We start from the raw sequence: 24,602 nt of genomic DNA on the forward strand, positions 1-24,602 counted from the left end.
ATTCAAGGGAAAACGAGGCAAAATAAAATAAAAGTAATGCGTTCGATTTGATTGAAAGACACACATTTCTCGTTCAACGGAATACATCTGCTGTAAAAAGTTAATGAAGTAGAAACAGATGAATAAATGCTGATACAAATGCAAAAAATACCGATCACTAACCTTCCCTCACATACACAATCGCACGGGCGTACAGAGTGAAGTGTGCGTGGTCAGCCTGACTAACATTTTCTAGATAAAACGAATGAAATGTGTGTATATTATATATTTATAAACTTCCTCTGTCGCTTTGTATGTCCACTTTGAAGCGTCGAAACAATGTCATATGTGTGAATGTGAATAATTTCATAAAATATTTAGCGAACAAATTATGTGCGTATGTGTATGCCTGATGATTTGGTCTGAGTTAAACTCAAACCTAGGGACTCATTAAATTTATGGAATTCACAAAAATCCTTCTATTTGGGATTCGAATTAAGCCCCTAGACTCAAACTATCTGAGCGTAAATCTGATTCACTCTGTTGCAACTATCGTTCAAAGTATACATTTAAATTAATATATTGTTCTATATTGATGCTAATTAATACTCATTATGATTTGAAGTCATTATATTTAATTAGAGACTTTTTTTCCGTCATCAAACATACGTTATGTTTTACTAAAATCGACTACCATGAAAAACAACAAATACTCATTTAATCAATCAAATAAAAAAAGTAAGTCTCTTTCACACACTTTTTCGATAATTGAGTTACACTTCTATCAAACATGTGTTAAGTGTTGACTGATGACAAGTTAGTTTTGGACTGTAATGTTTGACCTTTGTATTGAGTTTTGTTCTTGCAAATGTTTACAAATGTGAACATGATTTTTTTTATTTCTTGAAGTGTAAAGGTACTTCACAGTTCATATTTTACCTGCATCAATTCAATGTATTATTTGCGTCAGATAAAAAATATATATATACGAGATAAGTTGGTTCTTCATCATTAAGTTTGCGCCATATCAATTTTTATGATTGTCTGTTGTGATATATTGTTTGTATTTGAAAAGATTTTGTCATGCATTTGTCTAATGACGATGCCGTCGGAAGCGATTGTGTCACACAATAAATGTCTGAAACACCTTTGCACCATGTGACACAAAAATGTAAACGGTAAAAAATGTGAGCAATCAGTAAGAAAAGAACAAAAAAAAATCACATTTTTCTTGTATCTCTTTAGAGACTTGAGACTTGTCTTGCAAAGAGAGGGGTAACCGTCTAAATTTTCTTGATCACAAACGTAAATAAAGGGCACAACTTCCTGAGATGGTGACGAGAGATAAAAAAAACAGACCGGTTAATCAACGTTAGAAGAAATGGACGAACCGGTAATGGCACATTAAAAAAAAGTCCTGTTAAAAGCTCCGCATTCAGTGACAGGTGGTAAATAAAAAGTTGGGACAAGAGAATCGATGTTACATAAGTGTGTAAAAAAGAGTGAACAATGTGGTGTCATTTTCATTCATCAACAATAACAACGGCAGCGGCAGCAGCCGACTTTTAACTTTCTAGCACTTAGGCACCTATACTGAGACGATAATGTGAGACAAGTGAGTTGAACAAAAAAGGGACGACTAGGGATAAAAAGAGAAATTAAGGTAAAAATGCCACCTGAAAATAATTGGATTCAGCATCATATAATACAAATCCGGTCTTATTATTGTTCTGTTCCCTTTATTTTTTCTTTGTCGTTGTTGGAATTTGCTCAGTTTTTTTCTGTGTTGTTTTTGCATTTTTGCAAGAGACGCTTCGTTTGCTGAATGGATCATTGCTCATACATAGAATTGACAAAAGATCAAATTGTTCATTCGTCGTCTACTTTCATTAAGTATGAGGCCTTTCACACAGTACTATTTCACATGCCATTCTTGTTATTATAATGTGTATGTCATATTTAATTTAAGATGTCGCCTCAATAATTGCTCTTTATGGAGAAATACTCAGCAAATGATAGATTTTGATGGTTAATAATTCTCAATGTGTGTGTTACATCGGCCAATGCTCAAGCGATTCTCTTGTCAGTGAAGCAATCATTTAATGATGATTTGAGTGCTCAATGTTTACTCATGTACCGGCTATTACCTTGGAGATGGTTAAACTCTGCACTAAAGACGAGAGAAAAAAAACGGTTTGATGATAAAAATCGTTGTCCATATAATGAATGTGCTTGAATGAATATTCTGCAATTTCAAGTTGGCTTTTGGACAATTACTTTTCTCGTTTGTGTGTTGGTAACGATAAAGAAATAAATCCATCAAAATTGTTGACCAATTTCATCGTTTGTCCATAGGTATTCAGCTCTCGGACATCAAAATGCAATATGATCTCAATAATTAAACAGCTAAACAATATTCCATTAAGTTCTGCTGCGCATCGTGCCATAAAAGCGTTTTGATTTCATCAAAAATTCATATTGTGGTCACATGGATTCATACAGCACGTGATTCATGATCGCAAACCGAGAACGTAAAGAAAAATGACAAATTATACTCGTCAACATCAATCTATTTCGGAATTTTCTTTATGCACACAAATCACAACTAACCTCAATATGAACAAAAATTGACATAAAACTCAATTTATCCGAAGTCTCAACCGTTTTTGGGATAAATTTTAGTTCAGATTTTTTCCGCTCAAATATTTAAGTGCTTAACATATATCACTTTGGCATTTGAGCGGAAAAAATGCATACTAAAATTGATCTCAAAACGGTTGAGACTTCGAATAAATTGAGTTTTATGTCAATTTTTGTTCATATTGAGGTTAGTTGTCATTTGTGTGTGGCGTTGCCATTTTTGGCCCACCGACCGACCCGAATATTTCCCGGTCCGAATTTTGTGGCTTCGTAATTAAAACGTTCACAATGTCGATGGTAGCATGTAAGCTTTTGGTGATGATTACAACGGTGCCCCACACCACATTGAGGCATTGAAAACACTAAAAGCATTTTGATGTTTGCTTGTGAAAAAACGATTGTATTTCAGCACAAATTCACGCGTCATACAAAATAAGTTAATTATACATTTTTTCGAGTAACTTGATTTACGGTGGAATAGCATAGCACGACGTACGTTTGGTACCCTCATTTCATCAAGAAAACCACACAGGAAATGCACGAAAGATTTTCTATCGCAGCTGAGAGGAAGAAAAGAGACAAAAAAACACGGTGTTGTACCATATATAAAGATTGTAAACAAAGTATAATCGAAAAAGTTTCGTTTTTTATTTTTGTAATAACAAATGCGCTGGTGAACAGATTACGGCAGCAATACAGCTACCAAAAAAGCTTTTATGTATATTTGAAAGAAGAACATGATGCGAGCCATGTATGAGATAAGCAAACGATCCGATTATGAATACAGTATTCACCCTCTCGAAGAAGCGCTATCGCCACTCAAATGACGCTCGCTGACACTGTAAATAAGAAGATAACAACAACAATAACAACAGCAACAACATCTACATCAACAAACGAGAACAAAACCGTTTTCATCATTATCGACATCGTTACGCTCATCGTATATTTAATTTGAACACACATCAACGAAATTTGAAGCCAAAGACGAACAGCACCAAAATAAATTTTACAAAATTTATTAATTTGATGTGTGTGTGTGTATGTACCAGGACTGAGTGTGCCGCACAACAATTTACGTAAAATCGAAAAATGAAAATAATAAATTGTATTTGAAACGAAAATTGAATGGAAAGTTAATGGTTTCTGAAAAATATTGAATTATCAAAATCGCCAAAACCAATGCTAAACGAAAGTAAGCTAAAAAGCCAAAGTAAACAGACGAAAGTGAATAGAAAATGAAATAGAAATGTTACGCATCAAATATTCGACATAATAAATAGATTGCGTCGACTGTCTGACTGGGGGGTCAGGTGTAATCACGATCGTTTTCCCAACGGATGAGGTGGCATGGGCGGTATTCCGTGCAACGTTCGTTACATTAATAACAATCGTAAAATTCAATGAATATTAATACTTTATGAATATCCTTCATAGTCATAGCTTCTGAAGTTGACGATCCAAGAGGGGGGGTTAATTTCAAAATTTTCACAAAATCTAAAGGGGTAACTTTTTACTTTTTCTATTTGGCTTCTCACAAATTCAAAAATGTATATATGATTTGTTCCTTCCTAGGGGGGATGTCTCAGAGCATTTGGCTAAAAAAAACCCTAGCTAATTGAAAGATTTTTCTCTTCCCCAAAAATCCCTAGCAAATCGAAAGAATATTTTTCTCAATTTGTAAAGGGGTAATTCCCAAATCTGTTCTCCAGGAGGAATCCAACCCTTCGGACCCCTGCTCCGAAGCTATGTTCATAGTAATATATAAACGAACAGCAAAAATGAATATAAATGTTTTGTGTTTGGCATCTCCTGCATATCTATTACGTTATGCACATTTATTCACCAACATCATATTTCAGCTTAAATCATGTGTCAGTTCGAATATTTTGCAAAAAAAAGAGATGTTGGCAACCATCGTATGCAATTTAAACGAGGCGCAAATTAAATTTTGGGTACAAATTTGCAAGACTTGATGTCACTTTGGAAAATTATCAATACACTCGCCACAACTAATAGTCATAGTAACTATATAAAATGAGCAAAAAAAAAATAAAAAGGAGACGGGCTTGTGTATAAAATTCTACGAAATTATCGTGAGCTTTCAACCAACTTACCATAGTCAAAATTGTAGCTGAATACGTTCATGCATCAATGTCATCGCATTGTATAAATTTAATTAGACACGTTTGTGAATCACAATCACTTTCAATTAATTATTTCCAATACTGTATGTCTTGTTCCCTCCTACACAAACAGCATGACACTGTCATCAATACGACTGAATTTAGACGGTAGCATAAAGCGATTGAAGCATTTTACCTCGCACATTTTTCACTCGATAAGAATTTGAATGGAAGGACAGAAGTTAATTCATTTCTTTTTTTTTTAATTAAATGAGCCTTCATTTTAGGCATTTTGCTTGGTGAATATTTACATTTCAATTTTATGTTCCGTTTTAATGTAACATCTTGTGATAGACAAAATTGAATTTTCCCAATACAAACACAGATAAAACGCGTAATTCAAATGACTATGAAATAATGGAAGTAAAATCTGAATGAAGAAGACACGCGCATAGGTGTATGTGAACGAATTTGATACAACTTTGGTTAACTGATAATTAGTTTGCCTGTTGCACGAAAATAATAATTAAAGCAGAGGTTTGGTGTTCCATAGACACATTAATAAGCGCGGCTTCGTACGCACGTTCGAAAAGTCAAGTCTTTTCGATCTCTGAATTGAACTAAATAATTGCTCGTGCGTTAAATCACACCCGATTATTTAGATTGTAAATAAGTAGTCAGAATCAATGGCATAACATGATGTTATTGTTTCGCAAAAATGACAAAGTTTTAACAGTTTCAAATCAGCGTATGAGTAAATGTGTCTAACGAAATCAATGTTTTATACAGGAATTGCTCATAATAACTTAAACCATGTTGCCAGAGAGAAATTCTGACAGAATGCTATTGTAGTAAAATGAGCGTAACCTTGACGGTGGTATTTGTCGACGATGGCAAATGTCGGTATAGAATCAAGATTTATGTTCGCACAAATGATTTAATTCTAATGTTTTCAACGAAATGAATGTGAAATGCTGATTGAATAATGTTTATCGGCATAGTGTGTACGTGCGTGGGTGGATGTTCGTTTGGAAATCCGCTCAGAAAAATGTCATTTGTTGGGGTCGTGTTGTCACTGCCAATTGGTAACAAATATTTCGGTTTTTTTGCCATTCACTGTATAAACGTTAAAATCTCCATTGAATCCGATTGAAAATGACAAGTACCCATGACCAATTCAACTTCTCCATTTTCGGCAGCTTATTTTTTTGAAATTCAGCACCCATCCACACATATACACACATCCACACTTTCAATTATAAAAAAAATGTACATAAAGTTCGATATCTAAATGACAAGGTTTGGCCACTTTATTCGAAATGCTTATTTTCAATAGTTGACATTTGCGTGAGTTGGAATAATAGTGGTGCTTTTATTTGAACAAAAACGTACGAATTTTTTTCCGGTTTTCGTTTGATACATTGTTGAAGGGAAAATTCGTAATTAAGTGGTTTGCTTTTTGTTTGATGAACGACAATTCGGTTTGTTTATTTTTTTATGTTTTGAAATGGTCAATTCAATTGATAACTGTGCCGTGTTCAATTAATTTGTGAAATGGGTGATTCTATTCATGTGAAAATCCGATTATACCATCTTTTTCAAATTATTGTTAATAGGCTTTTCGATAAGAGAGAGAGAGAGAGAGAGATAGAGAGAGAGATAGAGAGAGAGATAGAGAGAGAGGGAGGGAGGGACCAGAAAATTAGTTCTCAATTGAATCAACTTCACAAACGCAAAAAAAACACAAACTTCCAGTGCACAATTTTCCGCGTTTCGCTGCATATATTTTATTGATGTAAACCACTTCAACGTCTCTAAAAAATATTTTAAATAACAAAGTTACATGGTAAATCATTAAAGGTAACATGCAAAGCTCATTCCAACGATATTTCACTATTTGAGCATTTATCTAATATTTGTTTTGTTGTATAGTTGTCGGGAATAGCATTGTGTTCTTGAATAGCGTTCAATATAATGTTTTCTCTCGATTGTTATACTTTCTTCCAATCGTGATGCGAGACAAGGAGAAACATGAAGATAGTGTATGGTTGCTTTATTCAATGGTTGCATTTTGCAATTTGCATTTCACCGCACTGCAATTATGTTTCATAAGAGACTGTATAAAATGCAAAACTGTAGCACAGCTAGCGCCACTACGTACAACTATGGAGTTCTAGTCTGTTGTTTGTAACTGAGCAAAAGTCTTTTCACTAGTGGGCAGCAACTTAGTATAGATTACATTGAATTCCGTCGTGGCGCTAGCTGTGTGGCACTTTGAGCATAATTTCGGTACGCATTTCACTTACCATTATTATCAAAATATTTGAAACATTCACATTTATCTTAAGAGATTGTTGATGTTCATTTTAAATGGTAATATTGAAAATACGAAATGTTTAACTATGAAAACAGAAGTGTATTGATGTTATCATCGTAGTTTGTGGTCGTCGCACAAAGCCAATACGTATACAATCAAATTATATTCCCATTTATCGTGTTCCACGGAAAAAGAACAGTTCTGGTAAATTTGCGGTACGATTCAACGAAATGTTTTTGCGTGAAAATCGATTGAATCTTATGAGAACGTGATGGTGGTTTCAAATCTTGGTGCTACACCGAAAATAATACATTGGTAAAGTTGGCCGCTTCCAATAGCTTTATGACATTTATGTGGCATATTAATGCCTGAGATGAATATTAGTTGCATTTAATTAACCAATCCATAAATGAACGCTCCAGAATAAAAACAACTTATTGTTTACTCGCATATCGAAACGCGACTCAAAACGATTGCATATCAAAGCGAGACAATAAAAATTGCTGATACAATCCATTTGATTGTTTATGAAATTTGAGAATAAGAAGTTTTTTTTTCATTTTTTGTGTGTTCTATACCGAGCCTTCGAGAGTGTGAAATATTTATACCGTTAAACTGCGTCGCATATCAAAGCGAAACAAAATTCTGTTACTAAAACAAGGCAGAACAGTAGCTAGTTATCAGCACAAAATGAAACTTACACATTTTGTATAATAAAAAGTCAATGTTCTTTATTCCTTTGGTAACGAAATATTGTCTCGCTTTGATATGCAACCGTTTTGAGTCGCATTTCGATATGCGAGTAAACAATAAGTTGTTTTTATTCTAGAGCGTTCAAATGTACAGTCATCAATCTGTATCATATCCGGCCATGACTAGCATTATATCCACCTAACGTGGCGCCATCTTTATAAAGAAAGTCTTACCAGTAAGTGTAAGTGGGACTTGATCATATCTCTTTTATAGATTCATAACTAACCAGTGGTGAAGTATTTTTATTTCTATGTGCACTGTTAAGGTAGTGTACACATCAACTAATGCTAAAATCATCATTGTGTAGTTCGGCTGCAGTCGCAGTAGAATATGCAATTGTGCATCCGCAGTGGATATTTCCTTGAGAGAACACTTTGCAAAGTTTGTGTATAATATTTTGCCGACATTGGCGTTTTTGTTAGTTGCGAAAGATGCGAAAGATGAATGTTTTACGAAAGACTGTTCACAAAAATGGTATGGCCAGAGTAGAGAGAGTTATAGATTGTTTAAAAGTTTTCCATTGTGCTTCTGCATCTGAGTGATATGAAAACAAATTTCATTTCACTAAACTTGATCAAAAGCGTATGTACTGAACAACAACCTTTATCCTAGGGGTTAGACACTGGTAATCATAATCGATGTAATCTTAAAATACTGTAGAATCGTCAAGAATCGTTGATATAAACTCAAAATATCGTCTAGTAGCCTACAATTTGCATTCTCCTTTATGCGAACATTCTTCGATTCTGTGTAGTAGTTATGTTTTTAAAAAATATTGCTATGTGTGTTCCGCCATCTTAGAATCGTAAGAATCTTCAAAACCGAACAGATTCTTCATCTTGAACATGTGTCTAACCCCTAGCCTTCATCATCCATAAAACAATTTATACGCGATGAATGAAAATGCATCGTTAATTTAGGCAATTAAATAGCAATAGACTTCTCTATACATGCAAGAGTCATGCTTTAAAATTATAATTAAAGGTTTTTCTTTAAGATTGGCGAATGTTTGCGCAGTGACTGTAGTACAAATACAAAACATTTGCCAACTAATACAACTCAATGGCTATGTGATCACAATGCAATCCATTGTCATATGTTCGTGTAAATGCTTTTGCAGCGATACAACGGGAGAAAACGACAAAATAGAACGGTTAAAAAAGTTTTTGTCTTAATTGGATTTTATGGGAATACTACATTCACTCTTCAGAAGAGATTTTCCAATAACTTTGTGCGATGCATGAAAACAAGTTTGTCTATCAAAACTGTACAATGTACATTAGGGTGTTTCCACATGAAAAATATTAAAAAGTGGCTATTATCATTTTGAAGAGCGTTAAATTCTGTATAAGATGATTTGATTTTTGATACTGATTGGTTGCCGATGTCACTTCCTGGACTTAAAACACATTTGTAAATTGATTTCATGTCGCATTCACGCCAAAATCTGTAATTGATGAAAATATAAGATTGAACAAAATTAAAAACATGAAAAATAATTTTAATATCAAAATAATTGCCTAAATATTAATAAAAGTAACACAAAAACTCACAATTTTACCACAATAAACCAAAACAATGCAAATTCGCCAATTCATTTGACAGAATGACATTTGAAGCGTGATTCGCTCACGCATGACAAATGACAGGTTATGTGTCAAATGAATTGGCGATTTTGCATTGTTTTGGTTTATTGTGGTAAAATTGTTAGTTTTTGTGTTACTTTTTAAATATTTAAGCAATAATATTGATATTAAAATTATTTTTCATGTTTTTAATTTTGTTCAATCTTAAAATTTCATTAATTACAGATTCTGGCGTGAATGCGACATGAAATCAATTTACAAATGTGTTTTTAGTCCAGGAAGTGACATCGGCGACCAATCAGCATCGAAAATCAAATGATCTTATACAGAATTTTACGCTCTTCAAAATGATGCTAGCCACTTTTTGATATTTTCCATGTGGAAACACCCTAATGTACATGCTTCGGTTGTCGAATCACAATTTATATTTCACATGGAATATTAGTCGTCTTAATCTCTAACACACTCAATATCTCGTATTTGAACATTTGGATGGTATTTACACTAACTTCTATCGCATCTTTGCATCATGTTTACATTTTGAGTCCCATTTGCGATTTCATTTGACGTGTACACACACACATGCATACGTACATTATCACCGTATTTATTTATGGAACAACACCAACTTTTAAATATAACTCAAAGCGTATACCAAAACATATAAATGTTCAATTTAGCAAATACGATTGGCTTTTGAAAGAGAATTTTTGAAACGCACACAACTTTTACCATCACTTTTTTTTACATTGATGCGACAACAATTTTCAACAAACATTTAATATGGATTCATCAAAGAGATTTTCGAAAAGTTTCTCTCGTATTCTTCGAAAACATTCAATTTCATAGTGTACAGAGACACTGTCGTAGATAATTCAATAAAAATATCTCTCTGGGGTGCTATAATGCCATATGAAATGAAGTTTTGAATAACTCCATATAAATGAAAAAATTGTTTATCGTCCTTTTTTTCGTTATTGTTTTATTTGGTTTTAGAATTTTAACGGAGAACTGGAGCGGAAGGGTCAAGCCAAACACATGTGACCAACTATGAAACTATGATTTCAATTGATATACAATTTTTTTTTACATTTATTCAGCATAGTTACACTAATTTAATTTTGTTTTTTTTTTTTTTTTTTTTGTTTTGTTATAGAAAGAGTCAAACTAGAAGCAAGAGGTAAGTTGTGTTTTGTACCGTTAACACAAAAATTGCTCTAGTAACCAAGAAAATCACACAATGCATTAAACATTGAATCAATGCTTAGTAGTTGAAAATTAATAATAATCTCATTACATTTCAATTAATATATTATTATCGTTCGAAAAATGTACAAAAAAGCATTTGTCAGGGCCACAAAAAAAACGGAACTGTCTCTATCAAATGCATACACACTTCTCATTAAATAGTAATAATAATAACCCAGAGTGTGGAATAAATGAAATTTATTTTGAGCCCCAATTCGACCGAATAAAAAGCCGTTAATTAAATGTAATGGTGTGAAATGTAAATATTTCCATTTTTGCCTGCTGCGTTGGTCATGCAATCAACGAAATTGTATAAGCAACACTTTTTCTCATTTGGTTAGCGAATTTAACCAAATTTTAACAGTTAATGTTATATTCAAATAAATACTCCACCACACCATTTCATCAAATTTCATATATGGTACAGATTGGTTTGGCGTACAGATTAAAATCAGGCACACAAGAAAAAATAATGAAAAATGCATTTTTTTTTCAATGGAAAAGTGTTCATTTTGTAGAGAGAAGTGCATATATTTTAAGCGTAATTTACAATGCAGTATCACAAACCAATTTTAAACTAATCGCAACGTTTTCAAGTTATTATGAAGACGTTATTGAAGCATATTACAAAAGTATACAAAAGCCAGCGTCATAACTGACATCGAAAAGTGTATAAGAGTAAAACTTTATTCAAAAAATGTTATAAAATCGAAATGTACAAAATAGCCGCTATTTATGATATATCTAGCCAGTTCCATTGTATGCATAAGCAAAATCATATGGAAACATTCTTTTCAGGAAATTATACTTTTATTAAATGAGAAAAAACGCAATTCATCGTTGTTTGCTGGCACATTTTGCACTATTAATTAGTGATATCGGACGGCTAATGCTTGAACGAGATTAAATTTTTTTTATACGAAGTCATTTGCACTAAATATTACAGATTCATTCAAGCACTGCTGTAAGCTTTTAAATTTATTACAAATTATTTCCGATATTATGAAATGTTATGTAATGTGTAATAAATTATTTCATGGCGTAAGCAAAAGAATGTATCAGTAACTGCGCAGTGAACTTGGGCTAATATCTGTTAAAAAAAGAGTGTTGAACGAATAATGTCACATTTGATTGTGGATTTGGACAGTGATTTTGCATTTAATGTTAAATAACAAATAACATGTAATTTCAATGTGAAACTAATGTATTAAATTGTTATCAATTAAATTAGGCTCAATGTCGGTCAAAAGCATGTATTCCACGCTGTTCAAATCACATACTTGTTATTCGCCGTTCCATTTAACATACAAGCACTTCATCTCGTCAACGACTGTCGCCTATGCTACAATATTAACGTGGGATATGCTTCCATGATATTCGATTTTACGGATGGAAAAAGTGAAAGCTTACAACTTGTGTCCATTGATTTATACATACTACATGCCATAGGCATTTCTATGGCGATAATTTCACTACATTTTCTGAAAAGTCAACAATAATTACATGAATAAATAAACAAAATAAACGAGAGAAATTGTTCTATGTTTTTATTATGTGCATAATTGTAAGAGTAACACTTAAACACAGTCACTATGTTCTCTGTAATAAAGTGTGCGTGTGTGTGTGTGTCAAGTAAACTTGGTTAGCATTGTGGCGGATATTTATGACACATTTGCCAGCTTACGTAATATATTTTCCACTCATTGTCACCTATTCCAAATCGAATTGCCATTGCTCTCTCTCTCTCTCTTGCACCCTACCCGCGTTTCTCTTTTTTGCTTTTGCTCTTACATTGGTCCATTTCCAATGAAAATGGTTTTGAATTATTTCATTACGATTAAATCGAGATTGTCAGTTGGCTGTATGCCTGAACAAACTCGACTGGGTAGCCAAATGCTATGCACTGTATAATGGAAATGGAGAGATGAAAATAAAGTAGCGGGCAGCAATCACTGTGAATTTTCACATCTTATCTGACGATGGTGATGGTGATGGTGATGATATAACTAAAAGTGTATTTGTGTCCTTGCAACCACAATTAGATATGGATGGCAGCAGTGAAAACACAAATCGAGCAAAATGTACATAAATATCGATTCAATAGATGTGATTGTAATGAGGAGAAAAGCAAGAAATTTGAAACGAATTGAATTACTTGCGTATTGAGTTCAAGCTGCTTTAAGTATACATATATATTTTCATTTTCATATAACATTCATTTTTGACTTTGTAACAAAAGACCTTGTCACATTTTCATTATGAATGACTTTCTTTTATCTAAACAAATTGCCATTTTTACTCAAGTGACCATTATCTGCCATTTGGAATCTAATCGACACTAAACAACGAAAGCTTCCAAATTCAATATTGGTACAGTTAATATTAAACGTATTTTAATCAAATTCCGAAAATTGATTTGTGGTGGCGTCAAATTTGAATTCAAATTCAATAAAGAAGAGATAATTTGAACCAAGTGTCTAATGAAAATGTAAAATGTTTTATGATTTTGCATTAAATGTGACCAAGTCGGGTTTTTTTCTTTCTCTTAGGATGCCTTTTGTTCGAAATTGTTGGACAACAAGCTTCTTTGATTCTTAAATTGAATGGGCTCTTTGACGAAGAGACATCACATCAAACCACAAAAACCACATCGATGCAATCAAGACGTCGAAAGAGCTTTGAAATTTGAATTTTGGATCAAAGTAGTTGACCAAAACCATTTACGACCGACCGAATTCCAAAACTTCGCCTCATTTTACCAACGAATATTAATTAAACTTTTGCATCACAGCTATGCACAACCAATATTTGGCATCCCATTTGTACACTCAACAAGAAGAAAACACAATCAATTGTTGCAGTGAACGGAATGAAAAACCAAAAATACTCTTTGATCCTTCGAATACATGTGCGAACAAAAAAAGAATTTCATTCGATGCTCTTTTTACTTCCTTTTTCTTTCTCAATCTCTCATATTGCGGGCATTATTCGCCGTTGTATTTGATTTTGTCAATTGTATTGTATATATACGAGAAAAATAGCCAGAAAACTTTTGATTCATTGTTGCATAAATGAGCAATGGTTGAGATTGAGTTTTTGAAAGAGCGAGAATGTTTGTTATGGTATTGCTTGTCGTTGGTATTTGTATCGAATCCATACACATACGTGGCATATTTCTGGTTCATTGGAATAATCCCGATTTCGTCATACACGCGCACTCATTCTATATGATGAATGTGTCTTTCATTTAAATATCTACACCCATTTTAATAATGAATAATGTAATTTAATCGCCCAGTACGCGCGCACATTTCTCAATGTAGTTTTTTTTTGCAACATTTTTTAAGATAGAGAAATATACAGCAAAATGAAATGATATGCGTCGTTCGATATTATTAGATAATTTGCGTGTGAGGGAGAGAAATTCTACGATTCAGAATGACGTCAATGAATATATGAAAATATAACGATACAACATGTGTCTATGGCTTAAAACCGTGTAATCAATCACGTGAATATGTGATTTAAACAATAAATTACATACACCAATACATGTAGCTATGTGGCACACAAAATACGCTCAACGGTCAAGTGAACCGCGACTTTCAACTTTATTTTCAGGTCTATTTTCATTCATCGATTTAATTTTCCTTTCGAATCGTGTTTTTCGAAGGAAAAAATTGAGAGAGAGAGAGAGAGAGAGAGAGAGAGTAATAACATCTGCAATCTTTGGCCGAGATAATTTTATTTCCGTTACTCGTAGATATTTTGAGGCATTCCAAATATGCCAATCATGCTGTATTTACAATACTTTCAAGGATATTCATTGAACATTTTAACATTTTTGATGAACATGAATTTGGTATTATTTGAATATTCAAAATTTCAAGTGAAATTTTGTAGGCCAAAAACGTTTCTATCCTCGATACCATTTTCAATGAATTGGGAAAAAGATGAATCAACAAAAACAATGTGAAAACGGATCATATTCGAAATAACCCAACAATTGGTGTAACATTGTAATTTAATCCGGTCATTTTCTATATGTGTATTTTGTATCGATGCATCATCATCTTTCACACGTAGTCAATCTGTGTACAATGTACATAAAAAAATGTTTGGCGTTGACTTTTCATCGGTGATTTTTGTGCGTGTTACCGTGTCAGACCAACTGTAAATATATATTAGATTCAACAAGAAAACCTGTTGCCCCCATTCTTCATCACATAATCTCATATAACATACACGAGTTAAGTGTTAAATATAAGAATCCACTTTTTGCATGATTTGATTAAATATATTGGCCCTCTAACCAGAAACGTTATTATTTGCGTTGTTCATGTTTTGCGTTTTTTCTTCGGCAATTATTTCAAAACGAAAACAGCATCACTCAAGATACTGTATCACAAATGTCCTTTGTTGGTGTCACATACTGGTCAATGTGTGCAGTGTGCACAAATAAAAGCCACCGCAAAAACAAACGTGAGAAAAAGAAAGAATATGGAAAATGGAATAAAACAGCCCACATGACATTTATTTAGTTACTGTTTTGTAATACATTGTATCAGATACATATAATAATAACACTCTTTTTTTCGGTTCGAAGTCGATTTTGATGGCACACATGGGGATAATGTGACTTTTTGATTGAACGTTTTCAGTCAAATATTTACACATAGATATAAAGGGAATAAACGCATCAAAGTAAAATCACACCATCATACATTTATAGAATCTTTTGTATTCAGAGAGAATGATTGGAAATAACAGCGATTGCCGAGAAATGCTGACAGCAAAAGCTAGAAAAGGAAAGCCGAAGTGAAGAGAGAAAAAAATGAACTGGTACATAACAAACAATCGACAAAAATAGCAATTTGAATTTTTATTATATCTCCTGTATTTTACGTTGAATATCGTCATATTCGGCTATTTATATTCATTGAGAATGGAGTCAATTTTTATACAGACCGAATTCAGACATAATGCTTTGACTTGCGTTTCGTGCAAATAATCACGGAAAATAAACACACGAAATCCATGTAAACGAAAATCAAATAAAATCGAATTCATCGCCCGTTGTGTGTCTGTATCTAGGTGTGTTTGTGTGTGTTAAGATGTCGGGTAACTTTTGTGCCAATTTGATATGTTGTTGTGTTGTGCATGCAAACACACACAAACTTGCCGTTTTCGACTTAAAGATAATACGAAAGATGAGCGATTTTTTCTCCCTTTTTTACCCTGAATATGCGAGAAATCGGCAGACACATTTTGAACGAATGACTGCAAACCGTAACTGTAGGATTACATATGCTCTTAAGTCTCAATAAAAGAAGAAAAAAAAAAGATACAAAACGGAAAAATGTGTTACACATCAAAATTCATGCACGTTGATTCTGCCACGAATGTTGTGTGGCCATTCACTTACTTTTATAAACTTAACTCGAATACACGAATCGAAAGGAAGGGAAAAATAATTTTTGTGTCGGTCAGCAGGTCAGTTTTTGCCAAATCGTGGTTGTTCAATACTTTTCCGCTCTCTCTCTCTCTCTCTCTCTCTCTCTCTCTCTCTCTCTCTTTCTCTCTCTCTCTCTCTCTCTCTCTCTCTCTCTCTCGCTCGCTCACTTTGAAACTCGAATTTCACGAATGATGAAATTGCGTTGTAAATTGTCGATTTTATTTCGGTACAGTTCGGTTCAATAGCACGTTAAATGATATTGTGCATTAATGGAAAGAATTTCGTGAGAATCTATCGGTTCTAATATTTCATTCAACCAGAAAATAGATTTCTGCATTCTAAACACAAAAAAAAACGCACCATAGTAACAATTCCTGGTAACATAATTTCACGTTAGATTTACTTCGAAATTGCAAGTGAGCTTCATTTATGTTGTTCTTTTTTCCTATCACACTTAATGACCACAGCGAAAAAATACCTTCGAAAAAACTTAAAAAGCAATAAAAAAAACCGGTTAAACTGCAAATTGAATTGCTGAAATGAATTTCTATGGGAAAAAAAGTCAACAGTCGTTGATATTGATTATTTGATTCAAAAAAATCTTTAAAAGAAAACTGGCAGAAATCTGTTGTCGTCGACGAATCGTCGGACGAGTTCATTGGGTCGATATGAACATACATATATCCAGCGACGCACGAATGAACGAATACCGATATCAAATTAAAGCTGACATTTTTGGGTGTTATCGTTATCATAACCATGTGCCACGCATTTTTAACTTGACATCCACACTATGATAAAGCACGATGACAGGCATCGTACATAAATTTGACACAAAACTATGTCACACATGCTTTACATTTGTTGTTGCCACTATATACGCATGTAATTCCATTCATCGCTAATGACAATTAGTTTGAAATCCATCATATAAAGCACATCATTCACTCATACGCACACTTTCTTACTTAATAAACAAGTTTGTTATACAGATCATCTTTATCGCTGCCACATAAAATAAAACTCTATGGAGTTTTTTGCCGAAAAAAAAAATTGCAATCGAGACAAGGAGAGACAGTTCTTTCTCCGAATTATATTCTCACATCACACACGATGAGTGCAAATAAGCGAAAACGGGAACGTATGCAGAAAAAAAACACACACAAAATCAAGAATGATGTGGAAAGAATGTGAGGGAGGGAGAGATAAACTATGAGACAAACACAAAACTGGCAAGTAGAAACTGATGCGGTACAACATCATCCATGGCAATGTCGGTGAAAGCGTGTGAAACCGAGATGTGCGAAAATGATGCTTTGCTTCGTTTTTTTTTCATGGAATTGTTTATGGCGTCTGCCATATAACTGCTATGTAACGCACGTGGTGCCAAGGTTCTTGGGCTGCCACATTTTTCGTTCCATGCATATACATACACATTCCGTTGCATGGACACGGATACAGTCGTCGACGTTGGTGACAACGACGACAACAACAATGGCAACGACAACAGCATATCTATTTTTCGATAGATTATCCACCATCCTCTCCATACATTCGAAATTGAGAGTGAGAGAGTGTGAGAGAGAAAATGTTCATAGCCAAATGATATGTAAAATAAAATGGAACATTTTATATGTTTTTTTTTTGCATGTTTCAAGCAGTATAAATGTACGATGAAAACAACGACGACCAAATTACAAAACAACATATATTCAACTGCTCTCTAGATGCTCACCGTCTTGCTCTTCTGTTCCGTTCAGTATTTTAGCACATTGATATCGTTTGCTGTGAAATAGTTCGTTTCGGTGTCATTTTATTCTACTTGCTGTGTGTTCATTTTTAAAGCTCGCCCGTTTCCTCTCTGATTCTCTCTTTCGGTTCAATCATATTTTCCCGTTTTTTTTTTGTTGATTTCTCTTCCACTCTGTTTTTCTCTCAGCGGAATAAATGAAACAGTACAATTGTTCAACAATTTATCTCTTTAGTCCTATATCCCATGTACGAATATGATGTTTTAGCTTAACCATGGATCCAAATAAAAATTCAACACAAATATAAATAACACACTAATTCAATAATGAATGGTATATGTAATTCACTTGTGTGCTTACTGCGAATACCGTATACGAATCCATATGTATTGTTTTCACTTTCCACAATTCAAGTTCATTCAATTGCTTTCAAAACATTAAATACCCTTGCTGTTGCTCCGTGGCAACCCTTTGTCTTTCGTTTGCAAGGCTGAATGACATAAGCTTTTCAAAATTCAAACCAAACAATAAATTATTCACAAAACATATACATACTGCGTCATAATCATCCTTTGATGCCTACCATGTATAAATTATGATTATTTAAATCTATAAATCATTGTGCTGAAAATGTGCCGGTGAGATTTGTCAATAAACATTTCATAATTTGAGTTAGTCATTTAGCGATTGTCATTTTTAATTTACTTCTAATGATTTTCATCAAATTTTGCCATCATAATATCTAGTAGACGCAACGGTAGTTCATAAAGTGTAATCATATTTATTCTATGAACTCTGCAGTGTGATAGTGCATATTTTTTTTATGATACCATTTTCAGCAAAATACAGTGTAATCTCCATCAAAAATAACATTAGCAAGCTATTTATTTTAAGTCTCACATCGTCCAAACGCAAATTTAATTGCTACAATTCGAACACGAGCAAAAATCGTATCATTTTTAAGTTGTACACTTTCACGTTGAACTCAATTTTAACAACATCTATAGTACAACTACCATAGAAATGTAATTAAATCTGTACTATCATTGCAATAATAAAATGTTCCGCCAAATATCAACATGGTATTCGTTGTTCATGTCAGGATCGGACGTGAATTTCGTAAAATGATGCCATTTTCCCCGCGGACCATCTCGTTGTATAAAAATGAGAATTTTCGGATCATAGTTCAACTTCAAATAGTTGCAATTTTCATGAAAAGCGATCCTAGGAGGGGTTTAATTCTAAAAAAAATTTCAAAAATGTAAAGGGTCATTCAAAAGTAAATTAATAAACCAAAGAAGGCTCTTAATTTTTTGTCAAAAAACCCTAGCAAATCGAAAAAATTTCTCCCATTTCGGAAAATTTATGACCCCACTTTTGAATTGACCCGTTCTCCGCGGGAAGAGTTAATCCTACTCGTCGGACCTCTGTTCAAAAGCTATGCTCGCACACTTAACTAACGGGAATGCATACATCGTTGGCAAAGTTTGTGCGTTTCGTTAAGTACTACAATACAGTATGCATATAAAAATTAATGTTTGACATGTAATAAAGTTTGAATTCGGAGCGAAAGAAAAATTGGTGGAAATAGAGCAAGAGAATGGGAATAAAATATAAGAAAAGTAGTGTTGCAGCATCTATTTTGTTAACTACATATATTGAATCGCTTGTTATTTGACCAACGAATGAGCCAGAGCGACAACCAGAGAATTTCAATTCAATTCATTTTCTACAATGTTGTGAATTACGATGGTGTATCATGACAACCAACAATACTCTAGCTGTGAGAACGTCCAGAATGGCAGATGCTCTGCTCGAGTTCAATCACCTCGTAAATATATAACACACACTGACAGCGAAACAGAGAGTTTTGCAAAAGTTCTTGACATTTCACGCAATAAAAATTCATTTTTTATGCCATCTGCGCAAAGAAATAAAAAACAATGTACACCAATGCATTTTCATCGTTTTGGATCTCAGTTTTTTTTTTTTCGAGATCAACCGAATTTCGGAGTGCAATATTATCATGACCGTAAAACAATCTCTTTTTGCTTCTCTTGATGCTTTTTTTTATGAATACGCAACTTGGAATAATAATAGGGATAGAGAAGAAAATAATATGTTCAACGATATTGTTTTAGAATTCAGTTGAAATGCATATGAATACTTGTAAACGAATGCATGGCTGAGAGGAATGCTGAAAATTTTGATTAGACCAAAGAGAGGGTTATAATTAAACTTTTTTTTTTGTATATAAAAAAGCATGGAAAATCTTTAAGTAATTTCAATATCACTGAACTGTATAGCGAAATGACGAAAAAGATTGAAACAAACGAACTAAACATATATGCATGAAAGCGCACATATGGAAAACATGAAAATGCCAACAAAACCAAATGGAATGAAGGCGGTATGCGAAACCGGATTTTTGCATGTCATTTCATCTATGAACACAATGGACAAGATGATTTTCAGCATTTATGACTTAAAATATGAATTTTATTTATTGCGTTGATGATCTCTCTCGCTCTCTAATTAATTTATAACATGCGAAAACGGGAAATCAGATATCTCTCATATTAAAGTGATTTACGTAAATCTGCCGACAACATGGGTCATTCATGGTTTTTTTTTTATATTTTGTTGCTCTGTTGTGTTGCGAATCATTGGTTATGGGTGAGAATGGCGTTGACATTTGATTTATTTTGCCATTCAAATTACTAGAGCTTTTAAATGACAGACAAATAACGAGAGAAAGAAAGTGTGTGCAAAAAAACTGTCAACGCCCACGTCAAATCGTTGAAAAGCATATAAATTTATTAAATTTGCTATTGTTTAATTTTCGCCCAATTCTTCAACGTTACGTGAACATACCGTGCTTGTATACAACCATTTTATTCCATATAATAAATGATGGTGGTGTGGTTGTTGTTTATGTTTCGGAAGCAATTCGTCAGCAAAAGTGAATAATTATAATAATATATTAGCACCACAATTTAGCTGCCAGTCATATTGTTTGTATGGTGTTGATGTATTATTTCGTATGCAGCAATAAACTAATCTCACATTCATTTGAATGTTTTGTAAATATTGTGATGTTTAATACATGACGTACTATATTTTGGTGGCGGTGGGGATGACGATGCTTGTGCGTCGAGCACACAGAGCAAACCATCATCTTATAAAATGGTGTTGCTGATGTTGACGCTGATCAACGAAACAAATATGAAAGATCCACACGGGCAAATTGAATTGTTTTGTTTGCTCGTTCGCTTGATTATTTGTTTATTTATAGTATTTAACCTCTGGGAAATTTTTCTCTGTCGTGATTATTTTCATATTTCACTTGTTTGCCATTTCATTTATTCACCTGCTTAAGCACAATATTTACATGTTTGTCATGTGCGCGATGCAACATAAAGGACTTACTTGGTTTTAAATGTGGAATGTGCAACAAAATGCCAATCCACACTCCTGCTGCTAAAAATTGTTTGCATGGTTTTATGCAACACATTTTTTCCATTAAATGCACATAAAATTGTAAATAAAAAAAACACGAAATATATCGTTACACATTTTTTTTGTTGTTGCTTTATTTGCTTGTTTCAAGTCGTCATCACCATCACCACCATTATCACCTTCGTCCCTCATTTTGTATACAACCACTTAATTTTAAAGCGCTATGCTACATAAAAATGTGACATTGTTTTCAAAAAGCAGACCACTTAAAACATAGTCATTTCCGCAAATACCATATAGCTAAAAGAACATAAAACCGTGGGAATTCGAAAAGTACAACTAAAAAGTGAGCGAAATAGAAAGAGAAAGAACCATACCCTTTTTATGGCAAAAATCCACCAAAATGCTATGACAATTTTATTTTCTTTTTGCATCTGAGGAAAAGAAAACTTGTGGAATTTAGTCGCAATTAACTTGATAGCGAATTTCTCACTAATGCAAATGTTGCTAAAGCTGCAATTGAGCGTCATACAAACTAAGATCAAAAACTAGGTTATTTTAAAATTCCCCTTATGTTAAAAGTAGTACAACGAACAAATAAAATCGAAACATTTTGAAGACACCAAAGCAGAGATTATGCTGAAATTGGTATCGGAAAAATGCACGATTCGAAATTTTTAAAATACTCATTGGATAACAAAATAATAAAACTATACTTGGTTTCCATTCGATTTGTAACAAATGAAACTTATGTGTGATTGCATCATGTGTCTTGTGCTGCAAATACAAAGCAATTTTTGCATTGTACTACACAATGTTTTTGAATGGATTGCAATTCGAAATGGAACTAACATTTAATAAACTGCAGAACAAAGCGACGACAAAGCCAGTTTTGTAAAAGAATTTTCAAATGCATTGATTCGATTTGTGTTTGTGTACTTACATTTGTACTGATGATGGAAAAAAATTGAAAACAAAACTGTGGTTAAAGACTATGGTCATCGACTATGTTTGCTATAGTGATTGCATTCTCCGCAATAAGTGCATACCATGCATTTTTTTCGTTTACGTTCAGATAGTGCTTAGATTCAGGAAATCACAAGCAATGGTCTGTGCATATATGTGTAGCGATATTTCAGTATAAAAAACATCCTCGTGAGTATATAAATGCAAAAAAAACTGACGAGTCTAGAACAAGGCTAATTATAAGCAGTATTAGTATTACTTGAATTTTGTATACAATTATCGCAAGTATTGGACTATTTAAAAGGCGTCTATCAGAAGATTAAAGAACACACTTGCTACTCATCCAATTTCCGATTTGATATCTAAACAACATATCGTTTGTTCATCATTCAACAAAATGTAGCAATAATCGGCGCTTCTCAGGCACATTTATAGCCCAGAATCACTGGGTTGCTGCAAAACACGTATCACTGGCGCCCTCACTGTATTGCATAGTGAAGTAACTCAATAGTACGTGTGTGAAATGTGAAGATTTTTTCTCGCACGAACTAGATGGCGCTAATAACTAAGTGTCTTTGCAGCAATGGTGTGCCCAGAATTGTGTGCTCAATTGAAAAAAATCTCAAACATTTTGCAGAATTTTGTTGAAATTCTTAAACTTTGAAGTGTTATGTGGTTACATGCTAATGGTATATAAAATAAAACTTCATTCCAAAACTGCATTTTTGCTTATCATTTTTGAATCGCTATATGAATATTTGAGCTTATTTTTAATTGAAACCGAAAACACTCTCGCTTGAATTCCTCTAGACTTTTCACATAGGAAGTGTGGAAAAAATATATTCGGCAAATTAAATGTCCCTTTCATTTCATATTTCGCTATCAGATAGTGGTGAAAACTAATTTCCAAGCATATTTATTGAGAGACCATGAGAAAGAGCGGAAGAGAGAGAGAGAGATTTTGAAAAGAAGCGTATCCTAGTAAATTACTTTTAATAACCCAGAGATTTAACGGGTATAAATTGTCCCAATTCCGAGAACATATATTTTGCTCTGCCAAAAATTGCAATGATGAAACATACTGATAAATATATTTCGTTCTCCAAATGTGAATTTAATGTGATAAAATGTTTGAAAAGTTTACTCAGCCACCCAAACGCACAAATAAAAAGATGTGACCAAACCGAGAAAGAGCAAAATTGAAAGCGAACGAAAGAAACCAAGATTTTTTATGCGAAAATTGTTTTCCAGTGATTTTGTGAAATGCATTCAGAAACATGAGGAAAATTGTATTCACAATCGTACCATCGGTCGAACATTCATTCTCTGTATATTGAAATGTTATTTGGAATGGCATATTTTGGTATCAAAATGCTTCAGTGTTTACACTGTTTTCTCATGAATGGTTTAATCAAGATCCAATAGATTTTTCAACACTTTTTGCGCTTTCCATTGTGCGTATTAAATGGCTATTTGTCATGGCATCATCTACTGATAACGTGAGTTTATAAAATTCATTTTAAAGTAGGAAAATTAATGTTTGATTGCATGTTGTGCGTTTTGAAAATCTTATTGAAACTCAGCAAAAATTCAGGAAAGTTGTGTATATACAGAGCAAATCACATCAAACAACTCTTAATAACGATGAGAAATGCACATTGCAAACAAATGCAACCACCACAGAGGGTTGGAGCTAGAGAAAGAGAGAGAAAATATATAAATAAATAGGAAGATATATAGAAATAGACATTCGAGGAGATCACTTGCAAAAGCCACAATATCTAGAGAGAGTGAGAGTGAGAAACCGCAACTACGGCGACAATGTGAGAACATTGCCATTCATCAGTGTCGTGATGGAAATGTGGGTGAATTTTCTGTTCGACAAAGTGGAACGTAGGCATTTATCGTTGCGACGACACACTGTGATCTATGAACGAGTGTAGAATGAATTGTGAACTGTGTGCAGTGCCTATACTATGCAAGTGTTGTTCTCTTAGCTCTTTCTTTATTCCCTATGCTTGGTTATACTATGTCGCCTTGTTTTATGTTTCTTTCGCGAACGAAAGGCATTCGCACATAATCTAATCATTTAAATGTCTTCCTGTTCCAGCTTTGCGTGCACTTATCCGACATTTGTGGATTGAAGCATTCAGGCTAGACTAAGTGAACAATCAGTTGGTTTTGCGATGCACACTGAGTGAGAAACTTAGTATACACGGTGCATTCATCGAAATGCATTGGGGAATCAACCTATGTGAAGGCGTGTTTCTCTCTCTCTCTCTCTCTCTCTCTCTCTCTCTCTCTCTCTCTCTCTCTCTCTCT

At 33.5% G+C, this 24,602-nt stretch overlaps 1 protein-coding gene across 3 annotated transcripts in view; it reads left to right on the plus strand.

Annotated features, from left to right (window-relative positions):
- The window catches only part of LOC116340325 (receptor-type tyrosine-protein phosphatase kappa), a 124,575-nt gene that overhangs the window by 63,722 nt on the left and 36,251 nt on the right, over positions 1 to 24,602 (plus strand). For 2 of the 3 annotated variants that reach the window (XM_031766767.1, XM_031766768.1), the window contains exon 4: positions 10,558 to 10,581. The exons of the other annotated variant lie outside the window; for it this stretch is intronic. In XM_031766767.1, the coding sequence (XP_031622627.1) occupies positions 10,558 to 10,581 (24 nt within the window). The remainder of the gene's footprint in view (positions 1 to 10,557; positions 10,582 to 24,602) is intronic. 3 annotated transcript variants of the gene reach the window in all.

This window comes from Contarinia nasturtii, unplaced genomic scaffold, assembly GCF_009176525.2.
Source record: "Contarinia nasturtii isolate CC-2019 unplaced genomic scaffold, AAFC_CNas_1.1 Cnas_scaffold_630, whole genome shotgun sequence".
In the NCBI taxonomy this organism is placed as follows: domain Eukaryota; kingdom Metazoa; phylum Arthropoda; class Insecta; order Diptera; family Cecidomyiidae; genus Contarinia; species Contarinia nasturtii.